This window comes from Haliaeetus albicilla, chromosome 1 (genome assembly GCF_947461875.1).
Source record: "Haliaeetus albicilla chromosome 1, bHalAlb1.1, whole genome shotgun sequence".
Taxonomy (NCBI): domain Eukaryota; kingdom Metazoa; phylum Chordata; class Aves; order Accipitriformes; family Accipitridae; genus Haliaeetus; species Haliaeetus albicilla.
Window position 1 is genome coordinate 27,632,670 of NC_091483.1, and position 20,636 is coordinate 27,653,305.

At 37.5% G+C, this 20,636-nt stretch overlaps 1 protein-coding gene across 4 annotated transcripts in view; it reads left to right on the plus strand.

Moving 5' to 3' along the window:
* Positions 1 to 20,636, plus strand: part of TBCK (TBC1 domain containing kinase) — a 115,377-nt gene that overhangs the window by 8,474 nt on the left and 86,267 nt on the right. For all 4 annotated transcript variants that reach the window (XM_069783196.1, XM_069783189.1, XM_069783212.1 and 1 more), the window contains one exon: positions 1,359 to 1,431. In XM_069783196.1, coding sequence (XP_069639297.1) covers positions 1,359 to 1,431 — 73 coding nt within the window. The remainder of the gene's footprint in view (positions 1 to 1,358; positions 1,432 to 20,636) is intronic.

The window sequence follows — 20,636 nt, forward strand, 5'->3', positions numbered from 1 at the left end:
GAAATTATTTGATGGGAGAGACAGAAGCCACCTCAGTAAGCAGTTGGACATCACATATGTAATGACAGAGCAAGCAGGGGAGGGGTAAGGCCTGTAGCTCAGGCATACAGCACCTGAGAATCCTCAGCGAAGCGGTTCAACGCACTGTGAGGAGGACTGGGGAGGCTGTATGTTCAGTGACTGTTAGAAGACAGATTTAGCTTGATGTACCAGGCAAGGCATTTCTTGGATGACTCTTATTTTCTTTGCTAAATTTCACTCTTCTGACCTCAGAAGAGGGTTTATGACTAAAAAGACGGTGATAAGCTGTACTTCAGAGCTCCTAGATGTGGTGCTCATTAAGACCTGACTTCCGATAAACATGGAGCATGTTCACCTCCAGGCATGATCCACATCAGTCGAAGGAACCAGTTGAACTATAGCATTGTAGAAGGCAATCCCAGATTTTTTTTTTTTCTTCCAAAGGAAGCTTAAGTGGTCTTTCGATTTCAAAGAGAAAAAGTGGTCTTTCGATTTCAAAGAGAAACAAAGAGTTGAGTAACAAGCATGCCAGCTTTTATGTGATGGCTTGTGTTCCTCAAAGTTTTTTCCATCTTTATCCTACTGTAACAGTCATCTTACATAAATACATTTGAAACAGTTTAGTTTGATTTGATTTTGAATCTGAATATTCACTACTAGCTGTTCTACTAGTAGGAAGTAGCAAAGTGTAGCTTCTTTAGGAGTTATCTCACACCCCCATGTAATATCTTATACCTTTGTCTTCTCCTACTATATAATTGCTGTCTTCAGTGCAACAATTGTTTTGTCTTTTCCTCTGTACTCAGAGCCAGGCCATCAGTCTTTGGAACATGTGGGACCCCTGCAAGTCCTATAGCTATTTGTTGGGCAAGAGGTACTACAGCTAGCTGGCCCATCAGGATTGCAACTCTTGCGCTCATTCTTGAGTCCCTTTTCTCAAAGCTGGTGTTACTTGGAGTCTCTCTCTCATTAACCCAGCTACAGATAACCTGCAAATTTGTAGATGCTTATCTTCTTTGAGATGTCTATTCTTAAGCCAAATCTGATTGACATTGGCGGAGGCGTTCAATATTTATTAGGAGGTTACTGGATGGATGGAGTGACAGTGCTTTGCATGAGGAATCAGAAAAGATAATCTGCTCTATCTCATAAATGAAAATGGTGGTGATATCCAGAAGTTGTACACCTTCAGCATTTAATTATGTGTAATTTTCCCAACAAGGTATGTCAGAATACTTTACATCAGCCAAATAGGTAGACTGAGAAGTCTGTAATCCCACTGTCTCATTTGGATTCTAGTCCTCTTACACTTTTTTTTTCTTTTTCTTCTCAATTAGAGAGACTGGTTGTGGCAGCTGAACACTGTGAAAAGAGTCTGGAAGATTTGCTGCGAGAGAGAAAGCCAGTCAGGTGAGGTGTCAAACTAAACTCAAATCCACTCACCATAATTTCACATATCATTTGTGGCAAAGTCCCAGACCTTTTTTTAACTTTTACTGGTTTATATAAATTTTACTCTGTTAAAGTTTAACTTAAAGACATTGTTTATCAGATAAAACATGTGCCTGAAAAAGGAGTAGTTATTTCCATACAATTCTAAACGCTAGAAGACTTATGTGGAACTTGCATACAGCTGAAATACTTTGTAACTCATAAAATCCTGTCTGTCTTGTAATAGTAGTTTTGGGTTTTCTTTTTAAAAATAAAATCAGACCTATGACAGGATAAGTATCTTCCTAAGAATTTGAAGATTGTATGCCTGCCAGATGATGAAACACAACTTTCATTAGAAAGGACAGAATTTGGTGTGTGTTTTTCATATGCAGAAATGTATTAATTTATTAACCAGAAAGTGTGTAGGATGTCAGATATATATGCCAGGGTACTATAAGCGATTTGAATTTGGGTTAAGATAGTCATTTCGGCAAGGCTTTGGTCAAAACCAAGTCCAGAGGCTGAATGTCAAGAATATTTGCTTTCATACTAGGATGTATAGAATAGTTGATCTCTATCTTTAAAGAAGCAAACAAACAAACAAAATCCCCATCAGACTTGTTGCTAAAAGTGTTAACTGTAATTTTAAAGTCTATCACTATTACCTTTGGAGCAAAGAAGTAGTCTCTTGTCCTAAAGAATATGTAACACAGAAAATGTAAAGAGTGGAAGAAGAGAAACATTATTTCAATTTGGGGTAGCAAGGCATTGTAGGCTAACTGGTTATTTCCAGAACTGCAAATATATCATTATAAAGCACATTCAGAGAAATCAAAAGTCTCTTCATTCTAGTTTCTGGAAAGTTTGTAGCAAGCATTAGATTTCATCTCTCTTGATATTCATGCAAGTGTAGAGATGATAATTACTCAGTAAAATAATCGACAAATTTTTATGTGTCTTCCCAGTTAACATTAGGCACCTCAGGTGGGCTGTGTTTCATAAGGTACTATGCAGATAGACTTCCTGTGACTCATCCTAAATTAGATCTGTATAAAGGGAGTAATACTGGATCTGTAGCCTTCTGAGACTTGCAACCCCTACATAGGATGCTAACAATGTTGTCTGGCAGAGATAAATCTAAATGCAAAATGCCCTGTGCCTGTGTGTTAGCTTTTTGTGAATTTAAGCTTTATGACAGTATGTGTTGCAGAGGACTATAGTTTGAGGAATGTTAGGCAAATATGGCTTCCGTTTTTTCTTAAGATAGAGAGGTATTTAGGTGCAAAGGGCTTTTCATGTGTGATATATATTACAGCCCTTCACACAGTTTTGCATCAGGTTCCTATTGTCCAAAGTTCCAGAAATAGTTAAAGCTCTTTTCTTTCCTTTTTCATTCAGTTCTCACACTGTTCTTTGAACGTGTGTATCTTGGTGTCATATGAGAAGCAGCCTAGACTGTCTGTTGCCTCTTGACTGTTTTTGAAAAAGCATGGGTGTAGCTATTTTAATTTGCTTTGAATTGCTTGATACAGTATACTTATGTAGATTCTCTGACAACTTCTGTTGCAATTTAATCCTGCAGCCTTAGAATTGCAAGGGGAAGATGTCCTTTTCTGAAAGGAAAAAAAAAATATTTCTCTGTCATAATTCTGTAAACAAAACTTTCTCAAATAACGGTTGTGGTCTGTATGCAAATCCATTATGGCCCTCTATACTAGCATGTGTTTTGTGGCACCCAGAAAGATTTTTGAGACCTTTTCAGATAGTTTGCTACGGTATGCAACTTTGGTTTTTTGACACGCTGGGAGAAGTTACTTAGTTTGCAACAGTTACCTCAGCTATTTGGACTGTGGCTCTGTTGAAAGGAGATGCATGAAGCCTGGCTTTATTTTTTCCTTTTGGCTTGAGAGAGTTTTTACTGAAATAAGTTATTCTATTATCTTATCTTTCTTTTAATGAGCTGATTGGCATTTCCTCAGGAAGTTGTAACACTTGAGGTATAGGGCTAAAATACAGCCTGTATGTGTGTTCATAGCTTTAAGAGACGTTAGTGATTCATCTACTATACATTACAGCTTTTGCAGTAGTAGCTAAAAGGTAAATTATGTTCACTTCAGATGAAGTTTCTTGCAAGAAAGACCGACATGGTGAGACCCATATATTTCCAGAAATAACTTGGGTGGACCAGTTCCCAGTTATTGGTTATGTGATCTGTCTATATCAATTACCTTTGGAAGGGGAAATATTTGGCTTTTTCCAGGTATTCTTATTGTCTTGGTCAATGATAGCATAGCTGGTTACACATCCGGAGTTGATGTGTATGCTATTGCAATTAATTTTATAAACTGTTTATGGAATGTGAGAAGCTGCTCTTCTGGTTTCTAGATTAATTTTCCTTACGCTTGCCAGTAACTTAAGTCCTTTGCACCTGTACCACAAGCTGACATAAAATCAGCAGGAAATCTTCTATTATGTTAGTGCTGAAATTCAAGACATTACATTATGGACTGTCTGTCTTTCCACACATACTGGAAAACAGGCCATACAGCTGTTTGGTAGTTACTTGCAGTTACTCTTTCCTGAAGTCATGCATCAAGTGTAACATACATTCCTTAATATATGAATTATACTTTAAAAAAAAAAAAAAAAAAAAAAAAAGAAATGCAGCAGAGTTCTTTGTTCAGTTAACCTCAGAGTTTCACCAACTCGTCTAATTCTAATGAATCAGTTGCACATAGGGGCCAAATACTGGAAATTAGAGCTCTAACCATTTACCTTATCTGCTCTGTCACAGTGCAGTAAGTCATTTTACTGAGGATGCCACCAAAAATTTTCTATAACTTGGGTTTGTGATATATTCAAGAATTCATTCATTGCCTAAGAATACTGTGACAGCAGTCTCCAGGAATTACAAAGATGGTTTGTCATTGTCCTCAAAGCTAACACGCTCAACTTCACTTTCAAAGGGTAATGCAAGTAAATGTTTGGTAATTTATGGCCAGATTATTTTCTCTTTTTGAGTGATGCATATTTGGGATCCTAGAAGGAGCATGTGCTGTTGTTAGAACTCTATCCAGTAAATTTCAAGAATTCTGAAATGGATGAAATGAGGCAGCTCTTTGCAATTCTTACCATGGGTAGCCAGATGCAGAAGAGGAATTTGATACAGCTCTTTAGTGTTTTCTGTGTTTTATTCAGGGGATAGCCATGTGGACATTATAACTACAATTAATGCTTGTAAAAGTGACATTGATTCCAATTTTCTTTACTGTCCTTCTACAGGGCATCACAATAACAGCAGAGGGGCTCTTTTGGAGTTGTGTGCCACAGGGAGCTCAGGCTGCAACCATGGATAAGAGTTTTAGGATAGGATAGGGTAGGATAAGAATTTTAGGCATTGGTGTCCTGTTTTTTACCAGATCAGTCTCCATTGTCCTCTGTGTGAAAGACTGTAGTCTGGGTCACTGTTTCCTGTTTGTTTATTCCCAATTTATTGTCCTGTTTGTTGTTACTCTGAGTCAGAGAAAGTATGCACTTAATTTTTGTTTATAACTGTCATATTAGTGCAAAATCAGCTCTGTGAACTATGTTCAGGAGTCAAATTTTTAAAGGGCTAGGTATTTACGTACATAGTCAAGCAAAAATAGTGAATACCTGATTTAAGCTCATAATAGTTTACTGCTGTTCAGAGATTTGAAAATGTGTCTTGGTCTGGCTGGCTTCCTCTGTATCTTCTTGCACATGCAAGGATTTTTTTCTTGTGAATGAATTGAAAATAAGTCACAAAAAATTACGGCAGGTAGAAGTTTTGTACTTCAGCTGTCTCACTAAGGGTAGTTTTCATGTTTGTGGCAGTCAAAATTTTACTAGATTTTCAACGTTGCTAGTTATTTTAGCGCTGTTGATACCACAGACCAGAATATAAGATGTGCATTTATTTTTAAGGTTCACCATCTTTTAAACACGTTTACAACTACTCCTTTGGGACACCTTTTCCAGACAGTGTTAAACGAGTTATTTTCTGTGCTCCTGTGTTTTTATAATAGGCGTTGTGAGCTTTTGCATTTCTGTCACGCTTGAAGTGTGTTTCTTCTTTGAAGAAGCTGGCCTGCACTTGTATTCATAATAATAAAAATGCCAGCAAATACTGACATTCAGCAGACTTTTGGCACCTGCAATAGAGTTTCTGGATTGGTGTTCAATTTGTGGCTTGGGCAGTCTAAGCCTATTCTTTTCTTCATAAAATATAGTTGTCATATGTTTTGAAAGTCATGGTTTTGAAAAATTACTAGTGAACCATCAGAGATACAAGGTATAGTTTGTTTTACATGGAACATTTGATGGGAAGCAGACTGTGTCTGCAGCTGTTTACTAGTTTGGAGAAAACATGATCTGACTGATTCGGATGAGTACATTTTATTTGGCTGTATTAAACAGTTGTCTGCTCATTGATTGAATTAGATTTTTTTTTTTTATGCCATCCTTTCTGTTTGTGTGCTTTTGGCAAACTTGATGTGAAAATACATTACAGAATAGATTATTAGACAGGGGGAAGAGCAATTTCTGAGTAGCCAGGGATTCTTCAAAAATATTGTAAGACAGGTGCAAGTCATCAAAAGGCTGAAGGTTTTACATGATTTGACTTGAAGAGCTGCATATGAGCAGAACTTCAAGGGCTGAGTGTATTCTGCTTTGAATCAAGTCTGTGTTGGAATTTCACATGAGAAATCCATATGTCATAATGAGGCTGCATTTTGCAAGGATAAATGATGAACTAGTAAAATGAAGCAACATTAATAAACAAACTTACGTGTTTTTCCTAAGCATGTGTAAGAGTCTATAGTTTGGGCACTTAGTGTCTGTAGAGTTTTCCTTTAGTTTCTTGCCAATGCTTTGCTTCCAAAGCTATGATAAAGAATTAGGCATTAGTCCAGACTTGTTTATGTATTGTCCAATGACGCTTTTCTTCATATAGGAGGGGTTTTTTTATTTCTCTAAGTAATTTTTAGTCTGACTGCAACTCTTCCTGTAATGTTTGTTTTAGCATAGATTGTCTCCTGTGTCTTGCCTTTCCCCTCACAACGAGAAAACGATTGTTTGGAATGGAAAAGGGATATAACTTTCACGAGATAGTTGAGGTGAACATTATTTCTTTTCATGTCTGAGTGACCTTTTTAGGTATGGAACCAAATTCTTTGCTTGTATAGTTGGCTGCAATGTTTGATGGCAGCACAAAGACATCCCAGAACATGTGTCCATGTCTCCCTTACATGTGAAACGTAACAGTAAGTGCACACTTGTTTTTTATCTTCCTCTCTTCCAGGGAAAAAGAAAACGGAAGAATCCTACGTTTGAGATTATGATAGTCTCTGCTTCTTGCTATTAAAAAGTAGATATGATGGCTGTATACAACATAAAGTCTGTAGATGTGGAAAAAGTGTGTAATTATATTTCAACCTTTTGCTCTACTGTACTTCTTCTGTAGTTTCTTGTAGACACTTCACACAGATTTCCGTTCTAAAAGCAGTATTAAAGATCTTGAGCTGAAGATGAGTTATGCTGAGTTAATTGAGAACAAAAGTAGTGGGTGGAGAGCTTTGAGTCTTCAGTATCTAGTGAAAGAGGATGTTGAGTTTCTCTTGAACAGACCAAACACCATCCTCAGTGGGAGGGTGACTTCATCCTGCAGAGATATTTCTGCAAGGAACTGTGTAAGGATCAGTGTTAAAATTCCATTCTGCATAAATGAGTGAACTACTATTAATGAGCTAATGGCTGAAAAACCAAATGTCAAGTTTGTACTGTGCAAATCTTACTGGATTTAAGCCACATTATTAATCTTAATGTTGATTTATGATAGTTGTTTGGAATAAAAATTGTCTGTAGACTTGTGAGAACAAGACGTGGTTAGTATATGATTATTCTAACTTAATACAGTGTTTGACATTTATCCTGCTTTTAGGAAGGAAAAAAAGGAAGAGCTAACACTTATTAAACTTGCTATACAGTGCATACTTCTAGAAAGGGATTATATTTTTAAAGCGCAAGTTCTTGCATTTGGAACTACTGAGCAATATCTTCAAGGGAGCATTTGTCACTAATTAGGGATCAGACAGCTGGTTTATTTAGATGCATTGATATGCTTGCAAACATCTCTAATGTCATTGTGGTTTGAAATAATTTCTTTTTTGCATATGGATGTTGTCTCCTTGGGTTCAAGCTCCTCTGTTTTACAGTGCAAATAGACCCAGACTTGTGCCTTCAGTCAAAGCTAGCTGCTTTCCTGCCTGGAAGCTGCATTAGTCCCATACTGTCCCTACCTCAGTGTTGTGCCAGACTTGAAATGATAGGTTTACAGAACATAATGTTATGGGAAATATCGTATAGCTTCTTTTTCCCTGCCCTGCAATTTTGTGGGCACTGTATCATGGGCACAGCACTAAGTTAACTGAATTGCTTGGCTCCTGAACCAACAGGACCTTCAGATGGACAGATACATGTGCAGACAGAAAGAACTTTTGTTGGGACTGAATATATGCACTGGGTTGTGTGTTTATAGCTAGAGATACCAGGGAATTGGAGATTGCTGTGATAGGAGTGTTTAGAAGGCTGACGGATCAGGCTAGTTTTGAGGTTTAAACTGTTAATTTCATTCATTAGCAGCACACATCTTGCTAAAGGTTAACTCATTCATGTTATTAATCATTACTGTTAGTCTTTAACACTATTGTAAATTAGCTGTGAGTATACAGTACCATGGAGCTGATGCTGTACAGTTAACAGTGGTAGCTATGGCCCTTGATGGTTCTTGGAAGTGAAGGTGATCAGGCTTGAGAACTCTTTGAGTGAATTAAGAACCAGTGTGGACTGGTCTTTCTTCTACTATTATCAAATGCCTGATACTTTTGTGTTCTCACCACTCTCCAGCCCCCGCAAGGGGTGGTCTCCTCTACTCCCAGTACTGTTTGTTTTGGTTTATATTTTGCCAGTCATCCTTCTTAAGTATTTGGGAGTACATCCTGCATACAGTCTGCTGTCCTTCTCTTGTCCTTTTGTGTGGCGACTTTTGTTTTGTGGATTTTTCCTACATGCAACTGTATCCATCTCTGTTTGCCCCTTTGATCACATTTCTCATATCACTTTCAAGGAAATTTAATATTAATTATATGCTGATAAATACATTTCTAATTTATAGTCACAGGCATCTGCTTTGGCTACACTTAAGCTTATTGTTACCTCTCTTGATAGGTGTTTCCTGCCTGTTGTGATGGCACATACTGGAATATAGATCAAAGTGATGCACTTCTAATGCCTTTTGGAATATTAGTTGTTAGCTATGAAATTTCTAACAGCAGCATTGCTTATTGGCCTAGTTGCAAAGTCCCTTTGATCACCTGCATTTGCAGACTGTTTTTCTTTTGGAACTTTCCGTTCTGTTTCACTTTTGAGCAGCATCTGTATCATTGATACAGGGATCCAGATTTTTTTGAGCTAACCACTAAAATGTACCTAGGTATGGTTTTTAACCTTAGATATTTAGATTTTTTTTTAAAGTGTGGTGTAGTCAAGTTGTTTGTTAAAAGAACGCTGTTACAAAGTCTACTGATTTGCAGGAAATGCCTGGCTTTATGAGAAGAGCTGTGCACTGTTGCAATTTTTGTTCATAGCTTTAAAAATTCTGTTATACCTTTATAAAATGGGGGTTGGGGGGAGCAAGGGGTTAATTAGGAATTTGGCTTGTTGATAATGCTTAATCCTTTCATGCAGAGATGCCTAAAGTGCAGCCTTTCTCTCAAAGGCTGAGAAATTTATAAAGACATTGCTTTAGTGCCGTTTTAAGAAGTTCTAAGTGCTTTTCCTGCTATCCAGTAACTCATAAAAAAGAAAACATGCTCAGTTATCATCTGCTAGTATCTGTCCTTACTGGAGTTAGTGGTTATAGTTTTCTTGAAGTGACTTTTTCCTTTTTTTTTAATGTAATTTATTTTTTTTTAAAGTTAATTATCTTCCGGTGTGTTAGCTCTGCAACTATGCTATTCAAGAAGTAGCCTGCTCCCCCACCCTCTTTCCACCCTCCTTTTTCTTTTTTTAACTGGCAGTGCTTCACAGAACTGCAGAAATTAATAACAAAAAAATCAATCCTGTCTGGCTGCAAGGACAGTATTATTTATTGTTAGCTAGTCACGATTTCTAGAGCTGTCAGTTCAGTTCATAGTGCCACACAGCTGCAATAATGTTAACTGCATTAATAACTACACTTCATTTTCAGTTTTGTTTTAAAAATTTTCATTGTTCAGATTCTTAATGAGATTTTTCTGTTCCAACTGGGGCACCACAGAAAGAGTGAGACAATCCATCTCGTATAATGAAGTTAGGGACCCATCACTTCTGTTGCAGTGGGAAGGAGAAAGTCGGCATGGCAACATTAAGCAAAACTCTATTCTTGTGCCACAGATACAGGTCTTCCTTAAAAAGAAAGTAAAATATGCAGTTGTCCATTGTAACCTTAAATGGCAGAAAGCACCCCTGTGATCTTAAAATGTCTGCTTGATACCTGGCACTACTTCAATAGGGCAAGAGTCCTCCACCCTGAGAGGCTAACCACGTATGCTCCCTGGCTGCAGTGGAAGAAGCTGTGGAGAGCTGCAGCTCAGACTTTTGCCCCTGCTTGTGCCCTCCTGGTGCTGAGGGTAGGAGTTCATACAGGAAATGCTGGCTGAGGTTGGCAGCTGGCTCAGTCATGGGGACAGCCTGTAGACTGACTGTACTCCTCTTGGCCCACAGGGCTAGAGTATCTCTGTGGAACCCAAGAGCATAGCTTACCACAGATGAGGTAAAAAAGCTTTGGATTACCTGTACTAAGAAAAGGGACTCTTCTCAAGCTATGTCCTTATTAGCAAGTAATGTGATCCACTAGGAACAGATATGTAAAGCAAAGTGTACTATACATCTTTTAGGGGTGCTGATTCCGTATAGCTCCAGTCTGCTCTGGACCAAATGCCCATTAGCAGCTGCAGGGCAATAGGCAGTTTCTGGATCCTATCTTCTGGTTCACCTAAAAGGAATCCAGTTTGTGTGCTTTGAAACCACTCTGTGAATCAAGCATAGTAGGAGAGGCTGATCAGGAGGGTATACTTTAAAGGCGTGCTCTGATCTGAACTCGAGTCTTAATATAGAACTCCTTAAGTTGCCTTGAGCTTTCTGCTGCAAACACAAAACTGAAGGTTGCTGTTCTCATTTATTTAACTTAAATAAAGCTCAGTTTTGCATAAGCTGCATAAAAGCTGTGAGCTGGCCCTATATAAGTACCTTCGGTACCTCCTTTGCTGATTATCAAAGTAACCCATTAGTAGAGTCAAGTCTCTCCTCTTTTCATGTTAGTTGCTCAGAATTTCTGACAGATATAATTAGTTTTCAAAGATGGAATACTTACTGTGTTTCAGTGCAGAGTGAAACAAGGGAAGCTAGAAGTTGTGGAACATAGTTCTTGCTTTACTTTATATTTGTAGAACTACAGGTAAGATGCTGAAAGTAGGTGAGAATAATCGGTTCTCGTATGAATTTGTGTGTACTTACAATTATTGTTCCCTGTATGTCCTCAGTAATCTCTACACATTCTTTAGTTTTAAATATAGTACCTGTGAGGTTGCTCACTTTTGTGTTCTGAGCCACTATAGTGAGATGGCATAACATTTATGGCCCTCATGCAATTTCTTCAAATTATGAACCTTTGTTCTTGTATTATTTTCTTGACCATTTGCTACCATAGAAAACCTTTTTGTGTGTGTTGGGTTTTTATTTTTAACAGAATGATAATTCCTACTTTCAATGCAGACTTCCCTCTCCCCACCTGAGGAGTCATGCGCGATAGTCACGAGATCATCTTTAATCTCAGCAGGAGATTATTCCTTGGCTGCATCTTGCACTAAATTATGTGCAGAAGACTGCTCTGCTCAGAGAAGCTAAATTCTTAAAGGGAGCTGAGTTCTTCATCTTTTAGGTCTTTGAAGAAGAGGAGCTTTCTGGTTTTTTTTCATGATCTGAGCGTTTTGAGAATTCTTTTAGCTTTTTTTGTATTGGAGAGTGATTTTGGACTTTTTTTTTTTTAGTCCCTGAACAAGGGGAAAAAAATGTTGGATTTATTCAGGAGCAGAAGATGTGGTATTGAGAATCCCATTGTTTCTAACATTTTCTTTCTTAACCACATTACACAGTAATTCTTAATACACAATCTTTTGAATTCAGGCAGTATTTTAATGGTTGGGAGCCCCTTGCTTTAGGTGCCTGAGTATGAACGCTGGATTTCCAGGAGCTCATCTGTTCTGTTGTCTTCCAGCACAGTGAAGAGTGGCACATCTGTCCAGGCTTGAGAGGTTCAAAGAAAAGGAAAACACTGAATTGTGCAGTACCTGCTTGCTCTGTGTTTAATTTATGTTTGGCTTCCAGATGTAACTGAAGTTTGTGCAAGTTTATGATAAAATATAAAGGCAGACATGGGAATTCTTTCCTGTCTGCTATCAGTAATACTTTGTAGTCTCCAGAAGAAGTCATTCAGGTTTAAAACTCACTGAAGGAAATCTAGGCATTGGGGTTAGGGGTTTTTTTTTGGTTGGTTTGGGGTTTTTTTAATTATTTTGTTTTATTTTAATTCTTCAGACAATTTGATCTTCAGAGATCTGCAGACTTAATATGATGACAATGAAAACTGAGATGAGCATTGGAGACGTGTTTCTTTCCTATGCTTGGGCTATGGCTAGCCATTTGGTGCCTTTCTGTACAAAATTTCCATCAAATCCAGAGCAGACAACCTTATCTTGGTTTTATTTTCTAGTGATTTCTGAAATCTCATTTTTCTTCTGCTCTTCTAATTTTATCAAAGATGATAAACAACTGGTACAACCCAACTTCAGCTGTTTTGCTGGTGCAGCATTTACAAAAGTAATAAAACACTGTTTTTACTTTATGGGGAAAAAAAAATGTTGAGCACTGTAAAACCAGTGTTACAGTCCTCTGTGTATGCTGTGCATATGCATGTTCTTGTAAGCAGAGAAGCTAATATGCAAACAAATTAGCTTAAGGAAATAAATTGATTAATTTTTTTATAGAGAGTGCCTAAAGCAGACTTGGAATTCTGTGGATATTCCCCAATTCGCTTATTTCAATGCATACATTTGCTATAAACCAAGAACTATATAATATAGGAATGAAAGCCCCTGCAGAAAGACTAAACTAAAAGCATTGTTTCCAAATAAAACATCGTTAACTTTTTCTTCACGTGAATAATGTTACTCCAAGCAAAAACTTTTTAGAAAGCTTCCTCTTAGTAATGATATCCCAAAATAATTCCTCTGTTTGCATTTGAAAGTATGACAACACCTTTAGTCTTCTAATGGCATGGTTGCAGAGTAGTTCCTAAGAGCAAATGTAGGTTTGACCCACTCCCCATCAGAATGAAAACTTCAAAATGTTGCTGTCTTGGTGTTTGTTTCTGAAGAAATCTGGCTGTGACAGTGATCTTTGTAGCAGAGAATCCTCAGCCTTAGTAAAATCACAGTTATCTTTATAAAGTCGATAGAAGCTTACAGCTTCCAGTTTATGAGGCTTGAGTTCTGTCTGGATAAAGACAGTGGTGGCAGGAGAAGAATCTTCTGTCGTCCTGTTGAGCTAAGCCTGAATGGTATAGCAGTTCAGGGTGAAAAGAGGCAACTTTAGTACCTGAAAATAATGTACCTCAAGCATATGAACATTTGTTTTATTATGACAGCTTCAAACGTACAATCTAAGGTGGCCCTCCGATACTGTTCTTTCATATGTACATGGCTGTGCCTTTGATTAAGAAAACATTTTTCTTCTGGCCCTGGTGTATAGAAGGAAGCTGCACCAGGTTAACTGTAGCACAGTAAGGCAGTTCTGATAATAGCCTCCCACCCACCCCACTTCCCTTTTTTCCTGGCAAAGACCATACTAGCAAACTCTGCACAATACTACCTCTTTTCTTAATGGGAGGAGGCAGAAAAGTAGTGATGAAATTAGTCAGTAGTATCCTGTCAGCAAACCTTTGAAAAGCAGTAATTTTGACTGACTAATGCAAATAGTACTGAGAATTGCTGCTGAACCAGCACATGGTACCGTGTATTTTAAGTGTAGTATTGAAAGCTTTGAGTAACTTTTGGATATTCATTGGGTGGACTAACAGCACAGGATGAACAGTTTTGGTTAATTACTATAATTTCTGATAACTGTTGATTCAATTAGAAATTAATGCCTGGGCATTAAATGCTATTTTTGTTTCTTGGTGTGGATTCAGCAATTGTTAAAGATATCATCTGACTATAAACAGAGAGAGTGGAAATCATATTTTTTTAAAACTTTATAGTGAATGATTGTGGTGACTATAAAAAATTCTTTTACTATGTTCTTCCCCTTGAAAGAGCACTTTAAATATGCTTGAGGTCAACATAGTGTTGCCATAATTGACACTAGGTCAGCAGTTACACTTAAAAATTATACTCTAAAAAAAAAATTGCATTACACTATGTAATTGACAATACATAATGTAATATGAGCTTTTTTAGAAGTATAATTTTTTTCTTAAATCATTAATATATATTTTTGACAGAAAAATGTGGAAGAATGGTGTTCTTTAAATTTAGTTTAATTGAAGTCATCATTTTATGTTAGTAATAGTCTCAAAACATCTGTAGTGGTAGAAAAGAATAATAGGCTAAATTATGTTCTGTTAGGTGAATGCTGGGTAGAGATCCCCAGCTCAAAATAGGATTTTTGTATAGAGAGTGCATTTACTGATACCCGGATTTGATAGTCTAACATGCTAACTTCAGCCTTTGGAAATGATGTCTTCACAGCATCTATGAAGTGTACAGACAAAGGAGAACTTCTCCTTTTGGTTGTTGGTTTGAAGGGGGGTTGCAAAGGTTTGACCCTTAAAATAATGGTGCTCTCAGATACGAAGATATTCCAGATCTCTACAGCCTTCTGCTTACTAATGTGTGTTAACTGAATCTTTACTTTTCTGGTGTAAAAGTGATACCAAAACAAGAAGAATACTACTTGGTCTTCATCTTTGCTGTTTATGTTCCTCAGAGGGTTTTTTTATAGGAAAGGAAAATAGATTTCCTCAACTTCCCTGTATTACAAAAATCCTGAATCTATTGAGTTGCATCCGCAAAATTTCTCAGCAGTGCAATGCTGCAATGAGCTAGGTGAAGAGTAGCTGGCTGAGGGATAATGAAAATGTTTTGTGGACCACCTTACTTTGGTACTTGATACCCACTTTCCCAAGTCTATAACCAGCTTTTTATACTGCCATTTATGCTGAAAGGATGTGCTGTCACTAGTGAGTTACAGGGATCACATGGACTTTGAAATGTGTAGTATTCTTTTTCTGTAATTTTTTACTGCAAAGTCAGTGTTGCTGACTCTTGCCATTGTATTGTAACTATCATTTTGCCAGGTTAGTACCATTTGATCACTTAGATGTGATTACCTCAGAATATTTCCTTTATCTTTTAGAGAAAAATCTTACCTATATAGCTGTAATCATGAGCTTTTGTAATCCTTCCCACCCTCTCCTTGTATTAGTAGAACTATTCTTTTTGAAATTAGCCTCATGAATGTGTGGACCTGGTGGCTTCTTTTTTATTATTATTTATTTATTTGTCATTCTGAATCAGGCATCTACTTTTCTAATGGTTCCCATGGTATGAAGTTCTTGGGTTTGTATTCATAACAAAAGTTATGGTGAAAAATCCAGACCATGATTTTATTTTACCCTCAATTCTCCAAATGGAGATAATTTAGATGTGATCTTTGCTAGGTTGATTACTTTTTCTGTCATCTGTTTTCTATTTAAACAGGTAATATTAGGTATTTAAGTCTGAAAAGGTTGTTAGTATGTAAGAATTGTGACAGGGCAGGACTTGGGAAGCAAGCAAAGTTTGTTTGCTACAAAAGTCACTTTCAGACCTCTTATGAACTTAGGTGCCTTCAAAAGTATAGGGTCTGAGCCAGTCACTCATCTATAGTTGCCAGTTCGCATTTTGGCATGCAAAAAATTGTTTTTCAGATAGATCTTTTACTTTAACATGGAGGAAGGTAAGGAAAGAGGCGCTGCCTACTGTGTGACCATTCATCATACATCTTTAGAAGTCACTTTTCCTTCAATGATTGCATGGTTTAAGGCTCTGGTAATACTGCTATTTGTACCATTTACTGCATAGTAAATGTTTAATAGACAGTTGTCAAGGCCCCTATACTTCAGAGAGCTGAAACTTAACCTAACCTATGCCTAGAAATTTAGGTGCTGGTGCATTCAGATACAAAGGAATGATAGCCCTTGCCTAGAGCATGGGATTTGATGCCTGGTTTGGAACTAACTTAATAAGACACTCCCAAGCAGCTGAAGATCTGATTTAGTGCCTTTTATTGTAAAGAGTATCCTAGTTGCAGTTAATTCCCTTATTTGTTTTTTATGTGTTATGTGATTGGTTTCCTGAGTCTGTCAGTTTGTGATCGACCTTGCCAGGATTGTTGATCACAAAATGTGTGGCCCTTTAAAAGTGCGTGTATTTGTTCACATGAAATCCAAAAGAAAACAAAATAAAGATTTTTGGAGATCTGACTTCACTTGATCCCAATTCTACTCCTACATTTTACCAGCTCACTCCTTTTGGAGGAGGAGAGGAGAATGTGAGATGTGATGTTTCTTTAATGAAATGTTGGCAATGTGACGTATGATACGTGTTTATAATGCTATTGAACTTAAGTTCTTTATTGTATATTTTGAGGTCATTGTCTTGGTGTTCATCCCATTAGCTTTTGTTCTCTTATTGTCACCTGTGCATCTAGTTCTATTGTGTTAGTTATCTCAGAATGGGTAGTCTGTGAGAAGCACGCAGAGTCTGTGATTTGGTTTTAAATGAGGGCTACTTTACCTAGTCTTTACATGTGGTGATTGAAATTTTGTTTATTTCGTTGTGCTTTTTGGTCCAATGACAAGTATCATTATTATACCTTTTACATATGAGCCAGCTAAGGCTAAGATGCAGAAAATGACATCTCAGAAGTTAGTGGCAAGATCAAAAACTGGGAGTGTGGATGTGGCTTTCCCCTTCTGTGTGTTAAATCAGATGGCACTAGAGGTTTCATTAAGATGGTGCTTTATAAGGTGTGCTTACTTTTCAAAAGGACTTTGTTCATTTGGTCCCCCAATTTATGGGATGAATGCTGGATGTCTTAAAGGAATTCAAGGTGTGGTGTTCTAAAATTTTTGCTTTATGAGGAGCAGATACACTTAAATCATTCAGAGTGATAATGATCTGAAAAATCAACAGTCTATTAAAAATCTTTGTGTGCAATCTGCTCTATATGTGAAGTTGTTCTCTATCTGTGCCTTCATCCATTGTTTTATGGACTTCTTTTATTGTACATTACAAGTTGAGACCTTCATCATTTGTGTTGCTTTTAAAGTCATGCTTGCAGCTTAGAACTTTTTTAAAGGAATGAAAAGACTTACTGAGTTTCCTCAGATGAGCAATATGAACTTGTTGAAGATATCCTGTGTGAAATACCTCTGTGCGTGAGTTAAAGACTTCCTGAGGACTCTGCCTATAAAATTCATTTTTTTTGTCTTGTATTCTCTGCTTGTTGAATTCCCTTCCAGTTCATTTCATTCTGATAATGTGAATGTGTTTCCAAGTAAATTGGCAGTGTTTACAATTTCAGTCCCTAGTGCCATTTTTTAATCAAACACATAATAAAGTGCTAAATAAACCGTTCCCACCTGCATCAAACTCTTTACGTTCTGTATAGGGTATTTTGTAATTTATTTACCCAGGAAGACCCAATTTATCTGCACATCTGGTTTTCAACCCAGTCCTGCTTTTTATCCAGTTTTCCAGCTGGTTGACTGAGGCATAAGGAGGTCAGATGGCTTTCTTGAGGTCAGTGTAGTGATTGTCTCAGATGGGATTATACCCAAACTTTATCCTTTGCTGGAACCACTTGGCCACACCACTCCTAACCAGTCTATCCACATTGTTGGCGGTAATGGAACTAACTGCAAATGTCATTTTCTTTGTTTTATAGTTTTACTTGTATTGAAATATTGTCACTTTTATGAGTTCAGAAATATTACATCTGTTCACAACCTGGTTCTATTCCACTTTGAACAGACACAATTTTTTGTGATGAATCTCCTTCCTGAATTCCAAATGTGTGTTAGTTTCACAAGTTCTGGGGTAGTGATTGATGACATTGCTGGTTTGTGTTGCTCTGGTGTGCTTCCTCAGGGCAGACCCTGTCTGACACTCCTTTTGGAAGAGGAACCCGTGTTTTTGCTCCTGTGTATCAGTGCCATAAGCTTCTTAAGACTCCTGGTTTCTGAGATTCTCTGTAAACTCTGGATTAAACTCTAGAGGAAGAGTTTACTTGTTTACAGCAATAATAGAATGTTAGAACAGGGTGCACAGGTTTGATAAAGGACTTCCTTAAGCATGCATTTCTGTGTACCCATGAGCTGTAAGTCTGAGGAAAGAGAAACTCTGGAACATGGTATCAGCAGCATAATCTTAGTCCGTTTGATCTTGCTCTGCCTTCCTGAGGGAAGTCAAAATACTTTTCGTTCCAGTTTTTGTTATCAATTTCCTCTTGCCTTAAGTTGCCACTGCGTTGAAGAAGCATGACTTAACACTAATCCACATGTACATCTCCAGCAGGTACAAAAATTACAAGGCTCTCTACAGTTAAGTAGATTATGAGCCTTGCTTTCTGGTGCCAGTCCTGTGTTGATTCAAATGCCAGTGGGGCCTCTGTTCATTTCACTAGATGAAACACTCCCGCTCAAAATAGTCTGTTAAGTGTTGATTGCACTGTCAATGCTTACCAGGTAGAGCTTTCTTGCCTCTACAAAATGGATTAAGTACTCCATGTTGACTGTTACAATAGCATAAAAGCAAGTGAAATTTACAACTGGCCATAACCAGTTAAAAATACCACAAATGTATTTGTAACAACCAGAAACATTTATCCTCTCCCCAAGATTTTGCTGCTGCCTCTGTTTTGCCTCCAGCCCCAGTTATCTTTGCTCCTGTACTGCTGTCCAGGTACATCTGTGTGTTCTGGTTAACTACACTGTTATAGCTACAGCTGCCTGTGTCAAAGTCATCAAAAGGGGAGATTGCTTTGTGTAGGAGAAGGTAGGACTGGAGACAGTAAGCAGGCAGGAAGATCTTTTGAGATACCTGATTACTCTCATGGCAACTATTTTATTGCAGCACCAAAAAAAGGATGGAGAAGATGTATTTCCAGTTAATGCCATGAATGCACTTCTGTTAAAGATGATGAATACAGTGAATTTATGTGTAGATTGGCATTAATTTTCCTTTAAACTGGAGGAAAAGAAACTTGTGTGAACCTATAACTTCCATGATACTGACATGAATGCTGAAATTTTATCTATTCTTTTCATGTTTCTTTTCTCATGTTGGAATTCTTATATTCCAAAGTTTAATATGTCAAGTCTCCTGACCCCAACCACCTCCGATTTCCAGCTGTATGATATACAGTCCTCTTGTTCTCAAGTATTCAAGATGTCATGCATCGAGTAGTTTTTATTTTCCCTTCAGTAATCTGTGGTATATGTAGGGACTACTGCTGCTGGCTGTCAAATGCATTTTTCCAAAATCACTTTCCCTACTCTGGAGTTAAGCAATTGTTTACTTTGCTTGAAACTGAAATTTAAAATTGGCTTTCTGGAAGTTAGAGCAACAGAGCACCATGAAGAGAACCTCATGATAAAATAGACAGCAAGAAGATTTTACGAACAGAATACTTGGTGGCTATGAATTTCCACAGTAACTCCTGGGCAATATTCTGTGAACATGGATTAAAGACTTGGGATAATGGGTCTCCTGGTATGAGAGCTGTTGAGGCTTGCAGGAGTTACTTTATGTTCTGACATTTTCAGTTGCGATGCTCAGGAGGCAATTTTTTTTTTTTTTTTTTTTTTATTACCCAGAAGCAAGCTTGAATTAAAGAGGTTGGAAGCCAGGAAAATATGAGGGAACATTTCATATATGCTTGCTCTGTATTCCTTCTCTTCTAGGCATCTGCCAGTCACCATTTTTGGGAAACAGGATAGTGGTCTCAAATAGTTTTTGGTCTGAGCTAGTATGACCATTTGTACGGTTGGGAAGATGAGTAATTTTACCTAAAATGGAAATAATCATTTGCAGAAAGTTGTTTGGTCCTAGAACATCCTATCTTGGAGTCCAGCTTCCTGCTTCTGCAAGCAGCTGCATTATTGTTCCCATTAAGAATCACAAATAATAAATTAATAACTAACCATTCAAACTGAATAATACATAAGTAATATTGTTGGTGGCTTTTTAGCAAGAATTCAGAATTCCACCTTTCTGTGATAAACTTTCTAATTTCTAAATGCGTTTCCAACATTTCTGTTTGATCTTGTGTTTATGTTGACCTGTAGCTTGGGCAATTCTCCCTAGATGTTTGTTCCAAGGTACTGCTCTGTCAGTACCGGGTGAGTATGCTCACTCTTAGCTCTCCATTTCACTAATTATTTTAGGGGCTTATTATCTTTACTTGGTTACTGATAAATCCCTCTTTCTCCCCTCTCTGTTGGTTCATATCTGATCCTGTTGAAGAAAGGTAAGACTCTCAATGTGCCAATTTCTTCTAGTGCAACTTTTCCTTTTCACCCTGGCCCAGAAGCTGTTCTCAGTCAGATGGAAGATTGTAGTGGGCGCACAGAGAAGAAGATTCTTTTTTTTTTGTCTGAATCCAAAAAGTGACAAAAGTGTCCTAAGCAATCAGTTTACTTCATCAGTGTATTTGTGGCACCACAAGACATTGAAGCTCTGCTAAAACATCTGTTTCCTGACAAGTTAGGTTCATTATTCCTGAAGTAAACTCCAGAAAATGGCTTTGTATCCTTAACAGTACGAATTCAACAGGCTGGAGATCAGGCTGACTGCTAAGTGGAAAAGTTAATGTTTTTTGTGAAGGCACAACGCAGCCACCTGTGTACTATTACAGTGTGGAAATTAGTCATTTGTCTGGTATAGCTTTTGGTCTGACAAATTCTGGAGGTAATAAAACAATCGTCATTTTTGTGGGTTTTTAAGTCGTCTTCCCTTCTC